Here is a 26,605-nt window from a genome sequence, read left to right as displayed (position 1 = left end):
ACTGTAAACTGGGAGGAGAAGTATGGAACATCCAGATACCCTTCCAGGTGATAATTATAACAATAATAATATTAATTATTATTATTATTATTATTATTAAAGAAGATGACAATAATCATATAATAATAATTAGTAGTAGTAGTAGTAGTATTGGTAAATTATATTATATCCGGTAAGAACAGTAATGTGTGTGTCAGCAGAACACGATGGTGGTTGGGTACGACGCTTACCACGACAGCGTACATCGCGGTGCGTCGTGGGGCGCCGTCGTGGCGTCGTTCAACACCAATCTAACCCGGTACTACGGTCAAGTGACTCGCCATGCCAACCACGAGGAACTGACTGCTAACTTCTGCGCCTCCATCCAGAGTGAGCTTCAGTCCAGGCTCAGAGGGTCTTAGTGAAGCCAGGCTCTGGGGTCTTACTGAAGCCAGGCTCCGGGGTCTTAGTGAAGCCAGGCTCCAGGGGTCTTAGTGAAACCAGGCTCAGGGGGGTCTTAGCGAAGCCAGGCTCCGGGGGTCTTAGCGAAGCCAGGCTCCGGAAGCCTTAGTGAAGCCAGGCTCCGGTAGCCTTAGTGAAGCCAGGCTCCAGTAGCCTTAGTGAAGCCAGGCTCTTGAATCTTAGTGAAGACAGGCTCTGGGGTCTTAATGAAGCCAGGCTCTGGGGTCTTAGTGAAGCCAGGCTCCAGGGTTGGTTTAGGTTAGTTTAGATTTGGTTGGCTACGCTGGTTTAGGTTATATAACCGAAGTCTTCCACTACCTTACGAGTCAAACCATTTTACAAGTTGAAGATAACAGCATTTTACGTTGCTACAGATTTCTTATGATAAATTAAGATAAGATTTGTTCGGATTTTTTTTAACCCTGGAGAGTTAGCCACACAAGATAACCCAAGAAAGTGAGTACGTCATCAAGGACTGTCTGTTATATTTCCATTGTGATCCTTAAATCTTGGGATGCGACCCACACCAGTCAACGAACACCTAGGTACTTGCTTGCTAGGTGAACAGGACAATAGGTGTAAGCAAACGAGCCCAGTGTTTCTATCTCGGCCAGGGATCGAACCATGGACACTCAGTGTATTATTCCACAGTATTGCCTACCAGGCCATGTGAAGTTTTCGGTTGAGACACACCTGGTTCCCAATGGAAATAAGTCACTTTGTCTGATGTTTTTTGGAGAGTTCTCCTATTTCCACTATGATAATTGTACTTATGTGTAACTGTGCCTAAATTAACTTACTTGTATCCACAGACGCGCTGTGTCACTACAAGGAGGTGAACGGGCAGTTGCCGGAAAGACTGATAGTGTACCGTGATGGTGTTGGCGAGGGTCAACTACAGTACGTCAAGGACACAGAGATCGCTGCCATCAAGGTGATAAGATAAGATCTGTTCGGATTTTTAAGCCGGGGGAGGGTTAGTCACCCAGGATAGCACTAGAAATCAGTGCGTCATCGAGGACTGTCTTATTTCCATTGTGCCTCTTTAATTTGTCCCCCACGATGCTACCCACACCAGTCGACTAACATCCAGTTACCTACTGCTAGGTGAATAGGGATAGCAGGTGTACGTAAGGAAACATGCCCAACCTTTCCATCCATACCGGGGATTAAACCAGATATGGTAAACACGAGGAAATTAAATCTTCATCAGAGTACAAAACAAATTCTGGCCACAAAATAGAGCGAAACACCAACGTCAAAGACCTGTCGGAGGATCTCACCTTCAAGGACCATAACATTGTATCGATCGCATCTGCTAGAAAAATGACAGGATGGATAATGAGAACCTTCAAAACTAGGGAGGCCAAGCCCATGATGACACTCTTCAGGTCACTTGTTCTATCTAGGCTGAAATATTGCTGCACACTAACAGCACCTTTCAAGGCAGGTGAAATTGCTGACCTAGAAAATGTACAGAGAACCTTCACGGCGCGCATAACGGAGATAAAGCACCTCAATTACTGGGAGCGCTTGAGGTTCCTAAACCTGTATTCCCTGGAATGCAGGCGGGAGAGATACGTGATTATATACACCTGGAAAATCCTAGAGGGACTAGTACCGAACTTGCACACGAAAATCACTCACTACGAAAGCAAAAGACTTGGCAGACGATGCAACATCCCCCAATGAAAAGCAGGGGTGTCACTAGCACGTTAAGAGACCATACAATAAGTGTCAGGGGCCCGAGACTGTTCAACTGCCTCCCAGCATACATAAGGGGGATTACCAACAGACCCCTGGCAGTCTTCAAGCTGGCACTGGACAAGCACCTAAAGTCGGTTCCTGACCAGCCGGGCTGTGGCTCGTACGTTGGTTTGCGTGCAGCCAGCAGTAACAGTCTGGTTGATCAGGCTCTGATCCACCAGGAGGCCTGGTCACAGACCGGGCCGCGGGGGCGTTGACCCCCGGAACTCTCTCCAGGTAAACTCCAGGTAAACAGACACTTAGTGCATGAGGCGAGAGCCTTACACATCTCCGAGAGAATGGTTTTTAAATGAGTAAACTGAAGCTGCCGTTCCCTTCCTTATTTCAAATATGTTTATCTTCCATCCTCCTAGGAACTGTATCACTATGTCATTTTAGCGTCTCTTCGTGATACAGTATAAAGAATAATAAAGTATAAAATTCAATATAATTCAATATAAACTATTGGTTTGCCAATAGAGTTGTGGATAAGTAGAACAATCTGCCAAGCAAACTCATCAAAATAAACAACCTTAATCTTATATGCCTTTATACTTTTGATGAGTTCCGAGACTTCTCTACTCCCCGAGCCCGGCCGTGAGCCAGGCTCATCTGGTGCTTGCCTGATCAACGAGGCTGTTGCTGCTGGTGGTCTGGGTAGTCTTTAAAGTAAATTAGAGAAATATATGAATGACAAAGGTTGAGTCTGAGAAGAACGTGCCTGGCAGGAGCTCTGTAGTGCTGCTCAGTGTGTTGTAGGTGGCAGTGTGTGCACTTTGGAGTGTGTTGTAGGTGGCAGTGTGTGCACTTTGGAGTGTGTTGTAGGTGGCAGTGTGTGCACTTTGCGACAGTTATTAAATGAAACGTTTTGCCGCGGGTCTTTATTGTGCAGCCCATACCCATCCTGTGGGTGGTAGTCACTCCATACCCATCCTGTGGGTGGTAGTCACTACATACCCATCCTGTGGGTGGTAGTCACTACATACCCATCCTGTGGGTGGTAGTCACTCCATACCCATCCTGTGGGTGGTAGTCACTACATACCCATCCTGTGGGTGGTAGTCACTACATACCCATCCTGTGGGTGGTAGTCACTCCATACCCATCCTGTGGGTGGTAGTCACTACATACCCATCCTGTGGGTGGTAGTCACTACATACCCATCCTGTGGGTGGTAGTCACTACATACCCATCCTGTGGGTGGTAGTCACTACATACCCATCCTGTGGGTGGTAGTCACTCCATACCCATCCTGTGGGTGGTAGTCACTACATACCCATCCTGTGGGTGGTAGTCACTACATACCCATCCTGTGGGTGGTAGTCACTACATACCCATCCTGTGGGTGGTAGTCACTCCATACCCATCCTGTGGGTGGTAGTCACTACATACCCATCCTGTGGGTGGTAGTCACTACATACCCATCCTGTGGGTGGTAGTCACTACATACCCATCCTGTGGGTGGTAGTCACTACATACCCATCCTGTGGGTGGTAGTCACTCCATACCCATCCTGTGGGTGGTAGTCACTACATACCCATCCTGTGGGTGGTAGTCACTACATACCCATCCTGTGGGTGGTAGTCACTACATACCCATCCTGTGGGTGGTAGTCACTACATACCCATCCTGTGGGTGGTAGTCACTACATACCCATCCTGTGGGTGGTAGTCACTCCATACCCATCCTGTGTGTGGTAGTCACTACATACCCATCCTGTGGGTGGTAGTCACTACATACCCATCCTGTGGGTGGTAGTCACTCCATACCCATCCTGTGGGTGGTAGTCACTCCATACCCATCCTGTGGGTGGTAGTCACTCCATACCCATCCTGTGGGTGGTAGTCACTCCATACCCATCCTGTGGGTGGTAGTCACTCCATACCCATCCTGTGGGTGGTAGTCACTCCATACCCATCCTGTGGGTGGTAGTCACTACATACCCATCCTGTGGGTGGTAGTCACTACATACCCATCATGTGGGTGGTAGTCACTCCATACCCATCCTGTGGGTGGTAGTCACTACATACCCATCCTGTGGGTGGTAGTCACTACATACCCATCCTGTGGGTGGTAGTCACTACATACCCATCCTGTGGGTGGTAGTCACTACATACCCATCATGTGGGTGGTAGTCACTCCATACCCATCCTGTGGGTGGTAGTCACTACATACCCATCCTGTGGGTGGTAGTCACTCCATACCCATCCTGTGGGTGGTAGTCACTCCATACCCATCCTGTGGGTGGTAGTCACTCCATACCCATCCTGTGGGTGGTAGTCACTCCATACCCATCCTGTGGGTGGTAGTCACTCCATACCCATCCTGTGGGTGGTAGTCACTACATACCCATCCTGTGGGTGGTAGTCATTCCATACCCATCCTGTGGGTGGTAGTCACTCCATACCCATCCTGTGGGTGGTAGTCACTACATACCCATCCTGTGGGTGGTAGTCACTACATACCCATCCTGTGGGTGGTAGTCAAAAGATTACAGAGGTACATAATGGATCCAGGAAATGGACCCCAAAGTTTTGATAGTTGAACAAGTTATAAAGATAATAACCTGGTACATGTCTATATCTGGTCACAACCATGACCAAGTTAGAAAGGTAATGAACCATCTACACGTCTATACATGGTCACAATCATGACCAAGTTAGAAAGGTAATGAACCATCTACACGTCTATACATGGTCACAATCATGACCAAGTTAGAAAGGTAATGAACCATCTACACGTCTATACATGGTCACAATCATGACCAAGTTAGAAAGGTAATGAACCATCTACACGTCTATACATGGTCACAATCATGACCAAGTTAGAAAGGTAATGAACCATCTACACGTCTACACATGGTCACAATCATGACCAAGTTAGAAAGGTAATGAACCATCTACACGTCTACACATGGTCACAACCATGACCAAGTTAGAAAGGTAATGAACCATCTACACGTCTATACATGGTCACAATCATGACCAAGTTAGAAAGGTAATGAACCATCTACACGTCTATACATGGTCACAATCATGACCAAGTTAGAAAGGTAATGAACCATCTACACGTCTACACATGGTCACAATCATGACCAAGTTAGAAAGGTAATGAACCATCTGCACGTCTACACATGGTCACAATCATGGCCAAGTTAGAAAGGTAATGAACCATCTACACGTCTACACATGGTCACAATCATGAACAAATTACAAAGTAATGAACCATTCACACGTCCACACCCGGTTACAGTGGTAATGAACTATTTACATATTTACATATTTAAGTCATTTAAGCGGTGTTCCACAGGGGTCAGTGTTGGGCCCGTTGTTGTCCACAATTTACATAAATGACATAGATGAGGGAATAAATAGCGACATAAGCAAATTTGCTGATGACACCAAAATAGGCCGTCTAATTCATTCTAATGAGGACATTAGAGCACTCCAGGATGATTTGAATAGACTGACGCAATGGTCGGAGAAGTGGCAGATGCAGTTTAATATTGACAAATGCAAAGTTCTAAATGTTGGACAGTTAAATAACCACATATAAACTAAATAATGTAGATCTTAATACTACTGATTGCGAAAAGGATTTAGGAGTTCTGGTTAGCAGTAACCTAAAACCAAGACAACAGCGCATTAGTGTTCGCAATAAAGCTAACAGAATTCTTGGCTTCATATCTAGAAGTATAAATAATATAAGTCCTCAGGTTGTTCGTTAACTCTATATATCCTTGGTTAGGCCTCATTTAGACTATGCTGCTCAGTTCTGGTCACAGTATTACAGAATGGATATAAATGCACTGGAAAACGTACAGAGGAGGATGACAAAGTTGATCCCACGTATCAGAAATCTTCCCCGTGAGGACAGACAGAGGGCCCTGAATCTGCACTCTCTCGAAAGGCGTAGAATTAGGGGGGATATGATCGAGGTGTATAAATGGAAAACAGGAATAAAGGAATAAATAAAGGGGATGTAAATAGTGTGCTGAAATTTTCCAGCCAAGACAGGACTCGCAGCAATGGTTTCAAGTTGGAAAAAATCAGATTCAGGAAGGATATAGGAAAGCACTGGTTTGGTAATAGAGTTGTGGATGAGTGGAACAAGCTCCCAAGTACAGTTATTGAGGCTAAAACGTTGTGTAGTTTTAAAAATAGGTTAGATAAATACATGAGTGGGTGTGGGTGAGTGTGAATTGGACCTGACTAGCTTGTGCTGCTGGGTCTGGTACAGTGCCCCATCCTTGAGTGGGGATGACCAGACTGGGTGGGTCTTTGGGATAATCCGGGGGGTGGGGCATTGGTCTACCCCGGGAGGGGGGCATGGACCTGCTCCGCATGGGTCAGTAGGCCTGTTGCAGTGTTCCTTCTTTCTTATGTTCTAATAATGAGAGACTTATGAACTCACTGGTACCAAAATGTTTCCTCTAATTAGTGTCCTGAATTGTTATATAAGTGTACCTTTCCACAGCTCCTCCAACTATTCTTGTTCTTACTTATAAAAATAATGAATGCCCTTTAAATGGTATATTCTTCTCTGTGTTGTTGGTGTGTGTCATCAGGCGTGCTTCAAGGCCAACAACTTCTCTCCACGCTTCAGCTTCGTCGTAGTCAGTAAGAGGATACACACCAGACTCTTTGCTGAGGGTGCCACCACTGGTAACCCCATTAATCCGCCTCCTGGCACCGTCTGTGACGACGTTATTACACTCCCAGAGAGGTGCCACTAAACTGCCTTACTAGTCTTAACATGCTGCCTCTAATACCACTCTTATCTTAATAATAATAATAATAATAATAATAATAATAATAATAATAATAATAATAATAATAATAATAATAATAATAATAATAATAATAATAATAACAACAACAATAATAATTATAGTAATGAAAGCAATGATTGTGTACAGGTACGACTTTTACCTCGTGAGTCAGAGAGTACAACAGGGGACAGTCACGCCAACATCATACAACATCCTGGAAGACATCAACTCTAACTTGGACGCTGATAGGCACCAGCGCCTCGCCTACAAGCTCACCTACCTCTACTACAATTGGATGGTGAGGCCTAAAAGGGAATATAAAATTCTTTTACCTGGATTAGTAGGGGTGAGGGGTGCGCCTTGATTTCGGAAAAATTTGAACTCATTAATGTGACGCAGCACTCTTATGGGATCATGGATAGATGATTTTATTTCTTCATTGCCTCTGTACCTCTTTCACTTATCTTATTTATCACTCTGGTATCTTTCCACAGGGTCCTGTGAGGGTACCAGCGCCTTGTCTCTACGCTCACAAGTTAGCATATATCACTGGTCAAGCTATCCACGACCTGCCACACCACAACCTCTCTGCTACCCTGTGGTATCTCTGAATACCAAGGTTCTACTCTGTGGTATCTCTGAATACCAGGCTTCTACCCTCTGGTATCTCTGAATACCAGGTTTTTACCTGGTATCTTATCAGCATATTCTTCGCGTGTTCACTGAATAAGACACATACAACACCTGGGTATCTTAACTGGAGAGACATTGTGGCTACACAGATGGCTCTTTCACTCTATTAGAGGGAGTCATCTTCCTATTAGATTGAAAAAGCCTGTTGCATCTTTGCAATAAAAATACTCAGGTGTTGCATAGTTGTTTTATTCATTATCATATCAATACTGAGTAACTCATGTCTCATCATGTATATTCTAGCTGGAAGGGGTCGCTAACCTGGCCAGCTACCTGGGTAGCTTTCTGGGTAGCATTGAAAATTGGTTGGGCAAACATTTTTGTTTGTAAGTAAGTAAGTTTATTCAGGTATACACAAATACAGTTACATAGAATTATCATACATAGCAGCATATGTGTAGAGAACCTGGGATAACCCAAAAAAGTCAGACAGAGTGACTTATTTCCATTGGGGTCCTTTAAACTTATTTCCATTGAGTTTAGGTTTGTGCAGGACTTGTCTAGTATGGGCCAGTAGGCCTGCTGCAGTGCTCATTCTTTCTTATGTTCTTATGTATCTGCTCCTCAATGTATCCCATCACACACACACTGAGGATCTGTCTTAAATGTGTTTCAGTGGTGAACAAATGCCTTATAGGCAAATCGTTTAGATTTTTTCCATTAATCTTTTCCTCAATTCCAAACGTTATCAGTATATTGTACGATTATTTTATTATAACTTGTCAAACCTAGAAATAGAATAGTTTACAAAGAACAGAATATTCGTATGTATATATGTAGTTACCTATGTATGACTCCCATAAAGGTGTGCCTATATGTCTATAACAATGAGGCAATGTATTTAGCATCTAAGAATGAGTCTACAGTGTATGTGTGTATAACAGTGTACATACACACAGTGAGGTGTATAACAGTGTACATACACAGTAAGGTGTATAACAGTGTACATACACAGTGAGGTGTATAACAGTGTACATACACAGTGAGGTGTATAACAGTGTACATACACAGTGAGGTGTATAACAGTGTACATACACAGTGAGGTGTATAACAGTGTACATACACAGTGAGGTGTATAACAGTGTACATACACACAGTGAGGTGTATAACAGTGTACATACACACAGTGAGGTGTATAACAGTGTACATACACACAGTGAGGTGTATAACAGTGTACATACACACAGTGAGGTGTATAACAGTGTACATACACAGTGAGGTGTATAACAGTGTACATACACACAGTGAGGTGTATAACAGTGTACATACACACAGTGAGGTGTATAACAGTGTACATACACACAGTGAGGTGTATAACAGTGTACATACACACAGTGAGGTGTATAACAGTGTACATACACACAGTGAGGTGTATAACAGTGTACATACACACAGTGAGGTGTATAACAGTGTACATACACACAGTGAGGTGTATAACAGTGTACATACACACAGTGAGGTGTATAACAGTGTACATACACACAGTAAGGTGTATAACAGTGTACATACACACAGTAAGGTGTATAACAGTGTACATACACACAGTGAGGTGTATAACAGTGTACATACACACAGTAAGGTGTATAACAGTGTACATACACACAGTGAGGTGTATAACAGTGTACATACACACAGTGAGGTGTATAACAGTGTACATACACACAGTGAGGTGTATAACAGTGTACATACACACAGTAAGGTGTATAACAGTGTACATACACACAGTGAGGTGTATAACAGTGTACATGCACACAGTAAGGTGTATAACAGTGTACATACACAGTAAGGTGTACAACAATGTCTATTGTAGATGAATGGTTCAGAGAACCGACACGTTGATAAATTAGACACATGTGCAACTCTTGGGTATCTTTATTAAGGAAACGTTTCGCCACACAGTGGCTTCATCAGTCCATACACAGGAGAATCGTGAAGAACAGGAGGAGAATGAGGTAATCAGTCCCTCAACCTTGAGTCGATGTGGTCAGTCCATCAATCTTGAAAAGAATGATAGATGGACTGACCACATCGACTCAAGGTTGAGGGACTGATTACCTCATTCTCCTCCTGTTCTTCACGATTCTCCTTTGTATGGACTGATGAAGCCACTGTGTGGCGAAACGTTTCCTCAATAAAGATACCCAAGAGTTGCACATGTGTCTAACTTATCATATAACAGTGTAAACACACTAGGACTATATTTTAATGGGTATTATTTTAGCACTTGTACGTAACTAGTACATGTATCATGTTTACCTGGAGTTTACCTGGAGAGAGTTTCGGGGGTCAACGCCCCCGCGGCCCGGTCTGTGACCAGGCCTCCTGGTGGATCAGCCCCTGATCAACCAGGCTGTTGCTGCTGGCTGCTGGCTGCACGCAAACCAACGTACGAGCCACAGCCCGGCTGGTCAGGAACTGACTTTAGGTGCTTGTCCAGTGCCAGCTTGAAGACTGCCAGGGGTCTGTTGGTAATCCCCCTTATGTATGTATGCTGGGAGGCAGTTGAACAGTCTCGGGCCCCTGACACTTATTGTATGGTCTCTTAACGTGCTAGTGACACCCCTGCTTTTCATTGGGGGGATGTTGCATCGTCTGCCAAGTCTTTTGCTTTCGTAGTGAGTGATTTTCGTGTGCAAGTTCGGTACTAGTCCCTCTAGGATTTTCCAGGTGTATATAATCATGTTTGATGATCCTTGTGGAATAGATAGTATATAAACCTATCAGTACACCTGAGTGTGCTAATTAACCACTACATATGTGTAACACATACGTACAGCTGGGTTGGTAGCACATTCAGCTCACACACTGAGGTCCGTGGTTCGATCCCCGGTACGGGTGGAAACATTAAGACATGTTTCCTTAAGACACCTGCTGTCCCTGTTCACCTAACAGTAAAATAGGTACCTGGGTGTTAGTGGACTGGTGTGGGTCGCATCCTGGGGACAAAATTGACCTAATTTGCGGGAAATGCTCAGCATAACAAGGGACTTTCCATATAGCAGTATGTCACTGATGCCAGTTATGTTCTGTATAAGTTGTATTGTTGTATAAGTTGTATTGTTGTATAAGTTGTATTGTTGTATAAGTTGTATTGTTGTATAAGTTGTATTGTTGTATAAGTTGTATTGTTGTATAAGTTGTATTGTTGTATAAGTTGTATTCTGTATAATTGTGTATTGTATCATGTACTTGTAGAAGAGATTATATTATTATTATTATTATTATTATTATTATTATTATTATAGTCAGAGAAAGTCAAGTGTATTATAAAGGTCCTCTATATTACCAGACTTCATTAATTGCAATTGAAAAAAATCTATCAATGACAATAACGTCCAAAGACCCTCATAATAGGTCTATAAATTCCCGAAGTGTTTTTCAACTGCATCCTCAAAAAACTTGCAGTATATAGAGTATCTTTAATAGGATAGTTTACTATATATAAAATAATGTTAATTTAGACTCTAGAGGTCTGATAGTGGAAATATATATATATAAATACTGATATTATTTTTCTATCCTGTTTATTGTAAGGAGAAATAAGATAGTTATTATTACAGTAAATTATTATTGATGTTACTTTATTTACGGGGAAGCGCTAAACTCATAAGGGGTCATACAGTGCTGTGGGGGGTGGCAGTGAGATATAAGTCAGGTTTGATCCCAGGAAGATGACTGGATTAATATCCCTCACTTAGCAGTAAGTAGGTACCTGGGTGTTAGTCACCTGACATCTGCTGTGACTGTTCACATAGCAGTAAGTACGTACCTGGGTGTTAGTCACCTAACATCTGATGTGACTGTTCACATAGCAGTAAGTAGGTAGCTGGGTGTTAGTCACCTAACATCTGCTGTGACTGTTCACATAGCAGTAAGTAGGTACCTGGGTGTTAGTCACCTAACATCTGCTGTGACTGTTCACATAGCAGTAAGTAGGTACCTGGGTGTTAGTCACCTAACATCTGCTGTCACTGTTCATTTAGCAGTAAGTAGGTACCTGGGTGTTAGTCACCTAACATCTGCTGTGACTGTTCACCTAGCAGTAAGTAGGTACCTGGGTGTTAGTCACCTAACATCTGCTGTCACTGTTCACCTAGCAGTAAGTAGGTACCTGGGTGTCAGTCACCTAACATCTGCTGCGACTGTTCATTTAGCAGTAAGTAGGTACCTGGGTGTTAGTCACCTAACAACTGCTGTGACTGTTCATTTAGCAGTAGGTAGGTACCTGGGTGTTAGTCACCTAACATCTGCTGTGACTGTTCACTTAGCAGTAAGTAGGTACCTGGGTGTTAGTCACCTAACATCTGCTGTGACTGTTCACCTAGCAGTAAGTAGGTACCTGGGTGTTAGTCACCTAACATCTGATGTGACTGTTCATTTAGCAGTAAGTAGGTACCTGGGTGTTAGTCACCTAACATCTGCTGTGACTGTTCATTTAGCAGTAAGCAGGTACCTGGGTGTTAGTCACCTAACATCTGCTGTGACTGTTCACCTAGCAGTAAGTAGGTACCTGGGTGTTAGTCACCTAACATCTGCTGTGACTGTTCATTTAGCAGTAAGTAGGTACCTGGGTGTTAGTCGACTGGTGTGGATACCATCCTTCATGCTGGACTTGAAAAGGAGCTGAGGTAGGATAACAGCTCTTAGCTAGTAAAGGGGTTGAGGTAGGATAGCAGTTCTTAGCTAGTAAAGGGGTTGAGGTAAGATAGCAGTTCTTAGCTAGTAAAGGGGTTGAGATAGGATAACAGCTCTTAGCTAATAAAGGGGCTGAGGTAGGATAGCAGTTCTTAGCTAGTAAAGGGGTTGAGATAGGATAACAGCTCTTAGCTAGTAAAGGGGTTGAGGTAGAATAGCAGTTCTTAGCTAGTAAAGGGTTGAGGTAGGATAACAGCTCTTAGCTAGTAAAGGGGTTGAGATAGGATAGCTATGAGCTGTTATCCTGGAGTTTACTCTCTCCAGGTAAACTCCAGGATAACAGCTCATAGCTAGTAAAGGAGTTGAGGTAGGATAGCAGTTCTTAGCTAGTAAAGGGGTTGAGATAGTAAAGGGGGCTGAGGTAGGATAACAGCTCTTAGCTAGTAAAGGGGTGAGATAGGATAACAGCTCTTAGCTAGGAAAGGGGCTGAGGTTGGATAAGAACTCTTACTCTGTAAATTCAACTTGTAAAACAATAATGCTATTAATAATGGTAGTTGTTATTGTGGAGGGTGACGGATGACGCCCTGTTGTTGTTGACTCAGATGTATTCACCTATTTGTGGTTGCAGGGGACCTTGTAACTTAGTCATGATTGTGACCAGATCTACTTGGAGTTCATTACCTTTGTACCCTTTTCACCTATCAAAACTTTGATGTCCAGTCCCTGGACTCATTATGCACCTCTGTAATCCTTTGACTACCACCCACAGGATGTCTATGGGGTGCATAATAAAGATATTAAACTGAAAAGAGGTCGATCCACAGCGCCATGCCCAGCCTCTTCGCTGATCGATACTAGGTCCACTTTCCAGATTGTTCCACTTCCTGACAGCTCTGACTGAAGAAATGTTTCCTAACATCCCTGTGACTCATCTAAGTCTTCAACTTCCAGTTGTGAACCCCTAGTTGGTGTGTCCCATCTCTTAAACATCCTGTCCCTACCCACCTTGTCAATTCCTCTCAGTATTTTATGTCGTTATAATGTCCTGTGTGTGTGTGTGTGTGTGTGTGTACTTACCTATTTGTACTCACCTATTTGTGGTTGCAGGGGTCGATTCATAGCTCCTGGCCCCGCCTCTTCACTGATTGCTACTAGGTCCTCTCTCTCCCTGCTCCATGAGCTTTATCATACCTCGCCTTAAAACTATGTATGGTTCCCGCCTCCACTACTTCACTTTCTAGGCTATTCCACGGCTTGACTACTCTATGACTGAAGAAATACTTCCTAACATCCCTTTGATTCATCTGAGTCTTCAACTTCCAATTGTGACCTCTTGTTTCTGTGTCCCATCTCTGGAACATCCCGTCTTTGTCCACCTTGTCTATTCCGCGCAGTATTTTATATGTCGTTATCATGTCTCCCCTGACCCTCCTGTCCTCCAGTGTCGTCAGGCCGATTTCCCTCAACCTTTCTTCGTAGCTCTGGGACTAGTCTTGTTGCAAACCTTTGCACTTTCTCTAATTTCTTGACGTGCTTGACCAGGTGTGGATTCCAAACTGGTGCTGCATACTCCAGTATGGGCCTGACGTAAATGGTATACAGTCTTGAACGATTCCTTACTGAGGTATCGGAATGCTATCCGTAGGTTTGCCAGACGCCCGTATGCTGCAGCAGTTATCTGATTGATGTGCGCCTCAGGAGATATGCTCGGTGTTATACTTACCCCCAGATCTTTTTCCTTGAGTGAGGTTTGCAGTCTTTGGCCATCTAGACTATATTGTGTCTGCGGTCTTCTTTGCCCTTCCCCAATCTTCATGACTTTGCATTTGGCAGGGTTAAACTCAAGGAGCCAGTTGCTGGACCAGGCTTGTAGCCTGTCCAGATCTCTTTGTAGTCCTGCCTGATCCTCGTCTGATTTGATTCTTCTCATTAACTTCACATCATCTGCAAACAAGGACACTTCTGAGTCTATCCCTTCCGTTATGTCATTCACATATACCAGAAACAGCACAGGTCCTAGGACTGACCCCTGTGGAACCCCGCTTGTCACAGGCGCCCACTCTGACACCTCGTCATGTACCATGACTTGTTGTTGCCTCCCTGTCAGGTATTCTTTGATCCATTGCAGTGCCTTTCTTATTATGTGTGCCTGATCCTCTAGCTTTTGCAGTAACCTCTTGTGAGGAACTGTGTCGAAGGCCTTCTTGCAGTCCAAAAAATGCAGTCGATCCACCCCTCTCTCTCTTGTCTTACTTCTGTCACCTTGTCATAAAATTCCAGTAAGTTTGTGACACAGGATTTTCCTTCCCTGAAACCGTGCTGGTTGTCAATTATACACTTGTTTCTTCCAGGTGCTCCACCACTCTCCTCCTGACGATCTTCTCCATGACCTTGCATACTATACACGTTAGTGATACAGGTCTGTAGTTTAGTGCCTCATGTCTGTCTCCTTTTTTAAAAATTGGGACTACATTTGCCATCTTCCATACCTCAGGGAGTTGCCCAGTTTCAATGGATGTGTTGAATATCTTTGTTAATGGCACACACAGCATCTCTGCTCCCTTTCTAAGGACCCACGGAGAGATGTTGTCTGGTCTCACCGCCTTTGAGGTGTCAAGTTCACATAGCAGATTCTTCACCTCCTCCTTGGTTGTGTACCTCATCCAGCACTTGTTGGTGTACCCCCCTGTTCTGATTTCCTGGAGTCCTACTGGTTTCCACTGTAAATACTTCTTTAAATCTCGTGTTGAGCTCCTGACATACCTCTCGGTCGTTTCTTGTGAACTCCCCATCACCCTTCCTCAGTCTGATTACCTGGTCCTTGACTGTTGTTTTCCTCCTGATGTGGCTATACAACAGCTTCGAGTCAGACTTGACTTTCGATGCTGTGTCATTTTCATGTTGATAAATTAGACACATGTGCAACTCTTGGGTATCTTTATTGAGGAAACGTTTCGCCACACAGTGGCTTCATCAGTCCATACAAAGGAGAATCTTGAAGAACAGGAGGAGAATGAGGTAATCAGTCCCTCAACCTTGAGTCGATGTGGTCAGTCCATCAATTCTATTCAAGATTGATGGACTGACCACATCGACTCAAGGTTGAGGGACTGATTACCTCATTCTCCTCCTGTTCTTCAAGATTCTCCTTTGTATGGACTGATGAAGCCACTGTGTGGCGAAACGTTTCCTCAATAAAGATACCCAAGAGTTGCACATGTGTCTAATTTATCAACATGTCGGTTCTCTGAACCATTCATCTACAAAAGTGTCATTTTCATATTGTCGCTGAGCCTCCCTTCTTATCTGTGCATATTCTTTTCTGGCTCTTCGACTAATCTCTTTATTTTCCTGAGTTCTCTGTCCTCTGTACCTTTTCCATTCTCTAGTACACCTAGTTTTTGCATCCCTACACCTTTGGGTGAATCAAGGACTAGTTCTGTTCTTCCCATTATTTCTGTTTCCCTTGGGAACAAACCTCTCCTCTGCCTCCTTGCATTTTGTTGCCACATAGTCCATCATTTTTTATACTGGTTTTCCTGTCAGTTCCCTCTCCCACTGAATGTCTTGCAGGAAGTTCCTCATGCCTGAGTAGTTCCACCTTTTGTAGTTTGGTTTTTCCCATCCTATTCCTGCTGCTCTCTCCACTTGGAGCTCAACTATGTAGTCAAAGCACAGAACCATATGATCACTAGCTCCTAGGGACCTTTCATACATGATATCCTCGATGTCCGAACTACTCAAGGTGAATACAAGGTCCAGTCTTGCTGGATCATCCTCACCTCTCTCTCTGGTAGTGTCTCTAACATGTTGGTGCATGAGGTTTTCCAGCACCACATCCATCATCTTGGCTCTCCATGTTTCGGGACCCCCATGGGGCTCCAGGTTTTCCCAGTCAATCTCCTTGTGATTGAAATCACCCATAAATAGTAACTTTGCTCCCCCCATGTGTGCTCTTTTGGCCACCTCGGCTAGTGTGTCGACCATTGCTCTGTTGCTCTCATCGTATTCTTCTCTTGGCCTCCCGTAGTTCTGTGGTGGGTTGTACATTACTGCAATTATTACCTTATGCCCTCAGACTGGATTGTTCCTACTAAGTAGCCCCTTTCGCCCATGCCATCCATTCCTTCCTTCCTTGTGTGTGTGCTTGTGTGTATGCATATATTTGTGTGCATGTGTCTGTGCGTGTGCCCTCGTGTGTGTATGTGTGGGCGCACGCGCTCGTGTGGGTGTATGACCCACTTAATATTTATATTTATAACTCATTACAATTGTGACCGGGTGTGGACGTATCAGTGGCTCATTACTTTGTAATTTGTTCATGACTGTAACCATGTATAGGAGTGAGGCTGATTCATTACCTTTGTAACTTGCCATGATTGTGACCAGATCTACCTGGAGTTCATTACCTTTGTAACTAGTTCAGCTATCATAACTTTGGGGTCCAGTCCCTGGACCCATTATGTACCTTTGTAATCTTTTGACTACCGCCCACAGGATGGGTATGGGGTGCATAATAAAGATATTAAACTAAACTAACTCCATCCTTCCTGTCCTCCAGTGTCGTCAGGTTGATTTCCTTTAACCTCTCCTCACAGAACATGCCCCTCAGCTCCGGACTAGTCTTGTTGCAAATCTTTGCACTTTCTCTATTTTTTTTTTGACGTGCGTGACCAGGTGTGGGTTCCACACTGGTGCTGCATACTCCAATATGGGCCTTACGTACATGATGTAAAAAGTCTTGAACGATTCCTTCCTTACGCGTTGAAACGGTATTCTTAGGTTTGGCAGGAATCATAGAATGCTAAAGGCATGTGACAAGGGCTTCTTGTAGTTTTTGATGAACACGGAGTTCCACATATTGAGTCATATTGGAACTTAGTATCTCACTCATTTCTTTGCTGTCATCTGTGTAAGTCCCATCTCGCCTGAGCTGGAGTCCAGTACTGGATGTTATTCTGACCTTAGATTTTGCGTAAGAAGATTTTGGGTTTCTTTCATTTTCACTTATGGCTTTAAGTTATTCCTGAGTTTTTTTGTCACCTGTATACAGTGGCATGTAGAATATTTTTCTTCTTGGTAGTCTGCTCTACCAAAAAACTGAAGGACAATCTACAAATTACTCAAAATTAAGATAGTGAGACTCACCCTGGAGCTGGTCCAAGAGGTCATGTAGGGCAGGATGAATTACAACAACTGGAAATGCTTAATGTGGATGATAAGATAAGATAGATAAAGCTAAATTATGTTTACAAATTTGCTCATATTGTCTTGAGTATCCTGCTGCAAATGTTATCAAAATCAGGAACCGAGGCTAGTGTGGTAGTAAGACTAGTGAACATTGTTTTGCAGTACCTACAGTAGGTGGTCAGGCCTCAAACACATTATACCATACAACAATAAAAGAGTGGAACAAGTTGCTTGATCATATGAAAGTCAGCTTTATTGTCAACTAGTTTAGGAAGAGAGCTAAAAAGCATCTAATGGATGAAGCTACAGAAAGGAAGTTAGTTTAATATATTATGCACCCCATACCCATGGTGTGGGAGGTCAAAACATTGCGGGCACATAATGGGTCCAGGGACTAGACCTCAACATTACAGACGCACATAATAGGCTCAGGTGCTGTACTTCAACATTGCAGAGGCACATAATGGGTACAGGGACTGTACGTCAACATTACAGAGGCACATAATGGGTACAGGGACTGTACCTCAACATCACAGAGGACAATAATGGGTGCAAGGACTGTACCTCAACATTACAGAGGACAATAATGGGTACAAGGACTGTACCTCAACATTACAGAGGCACATAATGGGTACAAGGACTGTACCTCAACATTACAGAGGACAATAATGGGTACAAGGACTGTACCTCAACATTACAGAGGCACATAATGGGTACAGGGACTGTACCTCAACATTACAGAGGCACATAATGGGTACAAGGACTGTACCTCAACATTGCAAAGGCATATAATGGGTCCAGGAACTGTACCACAAAGTTTTGACAGCTTAACAAGTTATAATGGTAATGATCTATTTAATATTTGTATATCTGATTTATTAAATTTATTTAGATTTTATTAATAATAATAAATTAATATATTTAATAGACTGTTATAGATGTTACAAGAGCCACAGAGGGAAATTAATGACTTTATTTAACTTTTTATGGATTATCCTACACAAGTTGGACATATATTATTATGTAGAACAATTATAATTGTCTATAAATTGTGTTATTGAAGTTAGGTAAAGTTAGTAGTTATGTAAAACAATTATAATCATCCATAAATTGCGTAATTGAAGTTAAATACAGTTAGTGGTTATTAAGGTGAGTTTTTCTGGCCACTAACAACCCCAACAACAAGAGGCCACTACAGCTCAACCCTCGCTTATATTATTCACTAAAACTCCGCTTATTAGCAAACATTTATATGGTAGTGATATCCAGAGGTAAGTTGTATTATTGGTGGCCATGAAGAGTCAAGTACAGTGTCCTGCTACAGTAATATACAGGTGGACTCACACTCTTTTTAACAGTTTCTCAGACTTGAGGAAAATATTGAATATTCTTCCTCTTTCTTTTTTGATAAATATTACAAATATATATGTTGGGAAACTCCCAGTATATAAATACGGTCCTTTTTTTTGTTTTTTTTTTTGAGAAATTGTGTATTTTCTGTTTTAATTAAAAGCATACGTGTGGTGCATATAGTGTACGTTACTATTATATTGTACATTATTATTTTTATTATTTTTCATCACTAGCTAATGCCAACTACCTCCAATACTCTATACTTCTTTCTTACTGCTATTAATTGCTCATAATTTTAAATTACAAGTCAAATCTTACTCCAAATTAATAATATTCATTTTTTCTTACCTGTCCATTTAATTTTGTTTATCACTACTTGTTTTTTAGTCACTTTTCATTGTGTATGCAATTAGTGTATATTCCAATTACTTTTTTGCAAGTACCAAAACTATCTTTTGCTAGCTAGTACCAACTACCTCATTTTTTTTACTTTTATTGTGCAATAAACTGCTCAATTTATCTAATATTACAAATCAGATCTTACTCCTAAACCAATATTATTTCATAGTGACCATCTGTCCATTTAACTTTGTTTACCATTACTTAATTTTAGTCCCTTATATATTTTCTCCTTTATTTTAGCTTTATATAACTACCCTAGTTTATACATTCACAATTGTTAAAATAATCAAGGTGCTATTCTCAGGTGCTAAAGTAGAACAAGTTCACAATTTTGCCATTATATTTCAAAACTCATTTATTTTATAGTACTACCTACTATCATATTCCCAAGCTCCATTATTTGATCATCACTTTATTTGTACTAGTCCCTTTTATATTGTCTCCTTTATTTTAGCTTAAAAAAAAAAAACTACCTTAGCTCATTATTTTACATTTGTTAAATAATTCAGGTGCTATTTTTTTTAGCTTAAGACTATTTACTCTGTTTTATACTTAATTCTACCTATAGATTCACTACAAATCTTATGATTACAAGCATTGATCCTGATACCAACCTCTTATTTAATGACTTAAATGAATCAAACAGTTACTGTAATTACGATGAAATTTCCTTTGAAATTTCAATTACTCAGATATGGTAAACATGAGGAAATTAAATCTTCATCAGAGTACAAAACAAATTCTGGCCACAAAATAGAGCGAAACACCAACGTCAAAGACCTGGGAGTGATCATGTCGGAGGATCTCACCTTCAAGGACCATAACACTGTATCAATCGCATCTGCTAGAAAAATGACAGGATGGATAATGAGAACCTTCAAAACTAGGGAGGCCAAGCCCATGATGACACTCTTCAGGTCACTTGTTCTATCTAGGCTGGAATATTGCTGCACACTAACAGCACCTTTCAAGGCAGGTGAAATTGCCGACCTAGAAAATGTACAGAGAACTTTCATGGCGCGCATAACGGAGATAAAACACCTCAATTATTGGGAGCGCTTGAGGTTCCTAAACCTGTATTCCCTGGAACGCAGGAGGGAGAGATACATGATTATATACACCTGGAAAATCCTAGAGGGACTAGTACCGAACTTGCACACGAAAATCACCCACTACGAAAGCAAAAGACTTGGCAGACGATGCACCATCCCCCCAATGAAAAGCAGGGGTGTCACTAGCATGTTAAGAGACCATACAATAAGTGTCAGGGGCCCGAGACTGTTCAACTGCCTCCCAGCACACATAAGGGGGATTACCAACAGACCCCTGGCAGTCTTCAAGCTGGCACTGGACAAGCACCTAAAGTCAGTTCCGGATCAGCCGGGCTGTGGCTCGTATGTTGGTTTGCGTGCAGCCAGCAGCAACAGCCTGGTTGATCAGGCTCTGATCCACCAGGAGGCCTGGTCTCAGACCGGGCCGCGGGGGCGTTGACCCCCGGAACTCTCTCCAGGTAAACTCCAGGTAAACTACACTGCAGAACAATCAAAGGCACTTCTCAGTGCCAACAACAACATAACTATCTTTAACTACAATATCAGATCTTTAAGCAAGCATTACGATGACCTCATAGCATTACTAAATTCCTTACATGCCAATATGTCCATCATTACACTAACTGAAACCTGGCTAAAGCCTGATAGTACAGATGTCTATGCCATTCCTGGTTACACAGCCATACACAACTGTAGGCCAGACCAACAAGGGGGTGGCACAGCCATATACTACTCAGACCAACTAGAATGTATCACTAATACTTGCACAAGAGATGAACATGGGGAATATATAATAGCCAAATTCAAATCCAAATACCTACAAAAACCTCTCACATTGATAAACATCTACAGAGTTCCACAGTCAAACATTAGCCAATTTAGTCAAAACCTAGGAAGTATGATAACTGATGCACTCATGAACAAAGATCACTTACTACTCTCAGGTGACTTCAATATAAATCTCCTGCAAGACCAGGACCCACACGTTACTGAATTCACAAACACAATGAGTAACTGTATGTTGCTACCAACAGTAACAAAACCTACAAGAGTTAGAGACTAGTGTTTCCCTACTTGACCACATCTGGACCAACACCATATCCCCTTTAAAATCAGGCATAATTACAGATAATACCACAGACCACTACCCTACTTTCCTCATAACAACTCTTGGTAAATTACCCCAAGACACTACTAAAGTCACCTTCAGACTTCACAATGAGGCAGCCATTAATAACTTTACAACAGCAGTAGCAAACATTGACTGGCACACTGAGCTAGAAATCAATACAGATATTGACGAATGTATTAATAATTTTCTAAAAAAGACCCAATACCTCTATAACAAGCACTGCCCTAAAAAAACTAAGCAGATGACAGCTAAGAGACTGAACAGTCCCTGGCTAACACCCAGCATTCTCAAATCCATAAATACAAAACACCAATATGAAAAACAGTACAGAATGGGTCACATAACCAGAGACCAAACAAAACGTTACTCGTCAATCCTAACCAGCCTGATAAGAAGGGCAAAAAAATTGTATTATGAGAACAGATTATCCAACTTACGAGGTGATATAAAAAAGACCTGGAAAACCCTATCAGAAATTCTGGGAACAAAAAAGATATCACGAAATAGCGAAATAAAATTAGCAAAATCAGATGAACCCCAACTCCCACCAACAGAAACAGCAAACAGACTCAATGATTTCTTCTCCACTATAGGACAAAACCTTGCCAATAAAATCCCAAGCTCAGATACCCCACCAAATGACTACCTCACCGGCAACTACCCGAACACACTGTTCCTAGCTCCGACTAACCCATACGAAGTCTCCCTTATTATCAACGCACTAAAAAACAAGGCAGGAGATTTAAATACCTTACCACCCTTTATATACAAAAAAGTGTCACAAGTGCTATCACCAATCATTGCAACACTCTTTAACAAATCCATTGAATCCTCCACCTTCCCTACAGTACTCAAAATAGCAAGGGTCACCCCGATCCACAAAGGAGGAGACCAAACAGAGTTGAATAACTAAAGGCCAGTATCCAACTTACACCCTCTCTCAAAAATCTTCGAAAAATTAATTCATAAACGAATCTACTCCTACCTTATCTCCCAAAACATACTCAACCCCTGCCAATTTGGATTCAGGCCTAATAAAAATACTAATGATGCTATTATACACATGCTAGAACACATATACACTGCAATAGAGAAAAAAGAAGTCCCACTGGGGATCTTCATTGACTTACGTAAAGCTTTTGATACAGTTGACCATGACTTGCTCCACGTAAAATTGTCACACTATGGTATAAGAGGGCACTCCCTCAACTACCTTAAGTCATACCTCAGCAACAGAAGCCAATATGTGTACGCAAATGGGGCAAACTCTTCTGCACAACCAATTACAGTTGGTGTCCCACAGGGAAGTGTCCTTGGCCCTCTTCTCTTTCTCCTATACATAAATGACCTACCAAATGCTTCGCAATTACTCAAACCCACACTATTTGCTGATGACACAACATACGTCTTCTCCCACCCGAGCCCAGTCACGCTAGCCAATACTGTAAATACCGAATTACAGAAAATATCTACCTGGATGAGTACTAACAAACTTACACTAAACATTGACAAAACCTACTTCATTCAGTTTGGTAACAGAGCTACAGATGTCCCTCTTAACATAATGATAAACGGATCACCTATCACCTAAGAAAATTTCCAAGACTGTAGGCATACTATCGAAGATACGGTACTATGCTCCACAGTCAGCCCTCCTGGCCCTATATCACTCTCTTATTTACCCCTATCTCACCTATGGAATTTGTGCATGGGGCTCAACAACAAGTAACCATCTCAGACCACTAATTACCCAACAAAAGGCTGCAGTTAGAATGATAACAAATTCTCACTACAGGCAGCACACTCCACCAATATTCAATACACTCAACCTATTCACCATACAAAACATCCATACTTATTACTGCACCTATTACATACATAGAACACTCAACTCTGATATTAACCCTCCCCTCAAACATCTCCTTGCCAACCTCAACAGAACACATGACCATAACACAAGGCACAGATCACTCTTTGATATTCCTCGTGTCCATCTCACGCTATGCAAAAACTCAATGCACATAAAAGGCCCTAAAATCTGGAATTCATTACCTGTAAATATAAAAGAAACACTACCTGTTTATAAATTCAAGTCTCTTCTCAAAGATCACTTACTCACCCAAAACCAAATAAATACTGAATAACTGAACCTTATAAATTGTATATCTTAAATGTTTCTCACAATTATATCACATAAATGTTAAACCTAAAACCCAATCTAACTTTATTATTTTTTAAATACACTACCTAACAGAATACTCCATTCTACTGAATTTACAACAATGCATGCAACCATATGACCTGTCTTTGTAATACTCACTTGTGCTTTATAGTAATCTGTTTACATTAATGTTTTTCACTGATTTCATCATTGCTTAGTTAATCTTAAGTTAATTTTAAGCCAGCCCGTAATGCTATGCATAGTATAAGTGGCTTTGGCATGCTGCTCTTATCTGTATTTTTTTGTACCTCTGTATGTGTGCTCAAATTATAAATAAATAAATAAAAAATTATATCCATACCTGGGGAAAAATTATTTTGTGGAAATATTTTTTTTCGTGTGTGATATTAGGATAATTTTGGGACATGCAACAAGTCAGAGCCAATCAATGGTTAATATTGACATGCCAGTCATATCTACCTTTGGCGGAGTAAGGTTAAGTTAGGTTATTTGAAGCTGGAGTTCTTGTTTGGTACATTTCTTACATTTGCACAACACAAAACATTTCCATAACAATACCAACCAAATATTCGACATTTTTAGGAATACGTTATGGCCAAACTCTCAAAAGGACCATTACACCATAATTATACCCAAGAAACTTCTCCGACTGAAATTTGTCGGCCAAAATGTTTTGTACTTGAGACTGAGTAATCAGCAATGTTCCATTTATCTTGCAGTTTGTCACTTGTACTTTTTTGTAAGTAAACTTTATTTTCACTCATGACTTAATATGTATTAATGTGCAATAAGATTGCAGTAAACAGGTGATATCACAATATGCAAAATAACCACTGAAAAAAATGTGAATTTCCAAGCATTTTTGTGATTTCTCACATTATCAAGGAACTGATAATATGAGAAATCATGGAAGCACTTGGAAATTCACCATTTTTCACAGTGGTTATTTTGCATGTATTAATGTGTATTGTAACTTAATATTCCACCGATATTTTCCCAGTTTATCTTTCAGACCCCATTTTAATGTTATATTATTATTGACATAGTTGGCAATACACTCACCTCACACACCAAGTGTCTGGGGTTCAGTCCCGGGCTGGGTAGAAACGTTGGGTATGTTTCCTTGCACCTGCTGTCCCTGTTCACCTAGCAGGAAGTAGGTACCTGGGTGTTAGTCAGCTGATGTGGGTCACATCCTGGGGGACGAGATTGAAGGATCCCAATGGAAATAAGATGGTCCTTGATGACGCACTGACTTTCATGGGTTATCCTGGGTGACTAAACCTCTGGGTTAAAAATCTGAGCAAATCTTATCTTATATTGTACTTTTACAGTATCTTGAGTCATTTTTGGTAAAAGTGAAAATGCCAACTAATTTTCTATTTGCTTCAGATACTGAGGAGTGAAGTGGACTGAAACAGGAAGGATGCCCTCCTCGCAGGTCTTTGCTGCCAATAACTGCGGCAGAGTATTTAGCTTGTCGACTGATCAGTCATGCTGGCGGGAACTGCCCTATCTTGGTGTTGAGTTTAAGAGAGTGTCTGCACATGAAACAGTGTTGTGGGCCCTTGGGGGGGATCATCAGGTATACGTTTTTGTATATGGATCATCAGTGCCCATACGAGTGTGTGAGGAATCCTATGAGAATCAGGCATGTAAACTTTGATTTCTGTATGAGTTATAATGGCTTAATTAATGAACTACATTACTGTATCTCATATTCTCGCATGCATTAGTCTAATTAAAAAATGTTAAAGTTGTCATTGCTTCTTTGCCATTTTTATATTAATACTGTACTGTATTATCTTGGTTATTTTTATTGTGTTGATTTCAGTGTAATGCATTTTAATTATTTTCTGTGAGATGTACATTTGTGCAGTAATAGAAACTAATTGGCGAGTTGTAATTTGTTCAGTAACGGAAATTAATTGGTAGACAGTTATTTAGAAACAAACTCCCTTATGGGTAGTGTTTGAAACTATGGTGAGAATCTTCAAACTCCAGGCCAGTGCATAAGCCACTCATGAATAGTTATGTAGAGTATGTATAATAACTAGACTTTATCGGAGAATCTCATACTTGCAGCGATGGAACCCAATGGAAGGCTTCACCAGTGTGCTGCTACCATCAGACCGAGCAAATTTTTCCAGTGCTGATGGCCTCGCACCACGACCCTTAAGCAGTGTCACTCTCCCAACTCTGGCATGGTCATGGGAGTCTGCATGGCACCTTCACTACACTCACAATGGGCAGGCTTTGGATAAGGAGGTAATAAAATTTTTTTTTTTTTTTTCAGCTGTTTCTACAATATTTTTCTTCTTTTCTTTCCCTCGTTAAAATGTTATTCTAAATATGCTCATAAATCACGGCATGTACTTCTTAATGAAGTTACATTGCCATTTTGCTAAATGTCCAGGAAGACACCAAGTTAAAACTTTAATACTCAGTACTTAAGTATTCTCTAAGATGCAGTATTATACTGTGTGCCCTTTTCCAATCTTATGAGATATCCATGATCTATCTATATTTTACTTGCGGTATCTTTGCACTTAGATCTTCAGTTAGCAACTACGTATCTGAAACTAATTGTTACATGTGAGACATTGTGAGAGGAATGGAGAGCAGCTAGCATATTATCACTAGTAATTGTTATCAGTCTTTAGACAAGTATAAAAAGCTTTCTTGCATTCATTGTTATAGAGGGTAACTACTTACAGGGATGGACATATGCAATAGATTTCCCAAGAACGTACACAGCAGAGAAGAGATGGAATTCGTATGTTCGACGGCGCAAATGGATTCGTTACAGATGCTACGTGGCACTCGACACTTGGTCTGCAGTGCCGCCCATCCACCATGATCCTGCTCAAGTGAGGCATTCCATTAAGAATTTTAGGTCATAAATAAATCTGTACTATTTTCTGATTCTTTTATTTATTAAGTCTTAAAATGTCATAGATTTTACATTTCAGTTCAAAAAAAATCAACAAATGTATCTTCCCTTC

The 26,605-nt window shown here is 41.5% G+C and overlaps 2 protein-coding genes across 10 annotated transcripts in view; both read left to right on the top strand.

Moving 5' to 3' along the window:
* LOC128698531 (piwi-like protein Siwi) overlaps positions 1-8,543 on the top strand; it is a 21,361-nt gene extending 12,818 nt beyond the window's left edge. For 7 of the 9 annotated variants that reach the window (XM_070103906.1, XM_070103909.1, XM_070103910.1 and 4 more), the window contains 6 exons: positions 1-47; positions 198-369; positions 1,254-1,375; positions 6,755-6,912; positions 7,106-7,256; positions 7,453-8,543. The exon at positions 1-47 is cut by the window's left edge and continues 73 nt beyond it. In XM_070103906.1, coding sequence (XP_069960007.1) covers positions 1-47; positions 198-369; positions 1,254-1,375; positions 6,755-6,912; positions 7,106-7,256; positions 7,453-7,569 — 767 coding nt within the window. In that variant the 3' untranslated portion in view covers positions 7,570-8,543. The remainder of the gene's footprint in view (positions 48-197; positions 370-1,253; positions 1,376-6,754; positions 6,913-7,105; positions 7,257-7,452) is intronic. The other 2 variants (XM_053790795.2, XM_070103911.1) reach the window with 2 other exon arrangements.
* Positions 8,544-18,643: 10,100 nt separating this feature from the next.
* LOC138851067 (tectonin beta-propeller repeat-containing protein-like) overlaps positions 18,644-26,605 on the top strand; it is a 50,470-nt gene continuing 42,508 nt past the window's right edge. Inside the window, 4 exon segments of the mRNA XM_070104024.1 lie at positions 18,644-18,750; positions 24,993-25,251; positions 25,686-25,868; positions 26,318-26,470. Of these exon segments, the coding sequence (XP_069960125.1) occupies positions 25,027-25,251; positions 25,686-25,868; positions 26,318-26,470 (561 nt within the window). The 5' untranslated portion in view covers positions 18,644-18,750; positions 24,993-25,026.

This window comes from Cherax quadricarinatus, chromosome 88, assembly GCF_038502225.1.
Source record: "Cherax quadricarinatus isolate ZL_2023a chromosome 88, ASM3850222v1, whole genome shotgun sequence".
Taxonomy (NCBI): Eukaryota; Metazoa; Arthropoda; class Malacostraca; order Decapoda; family Parastacidae; genus Cherax; species Cherax quadricarinatus.
Note: the sequence above shows the minus strand (reverse complement) of the source record. Positions and strands in the feature narration are given on the sequence as shown.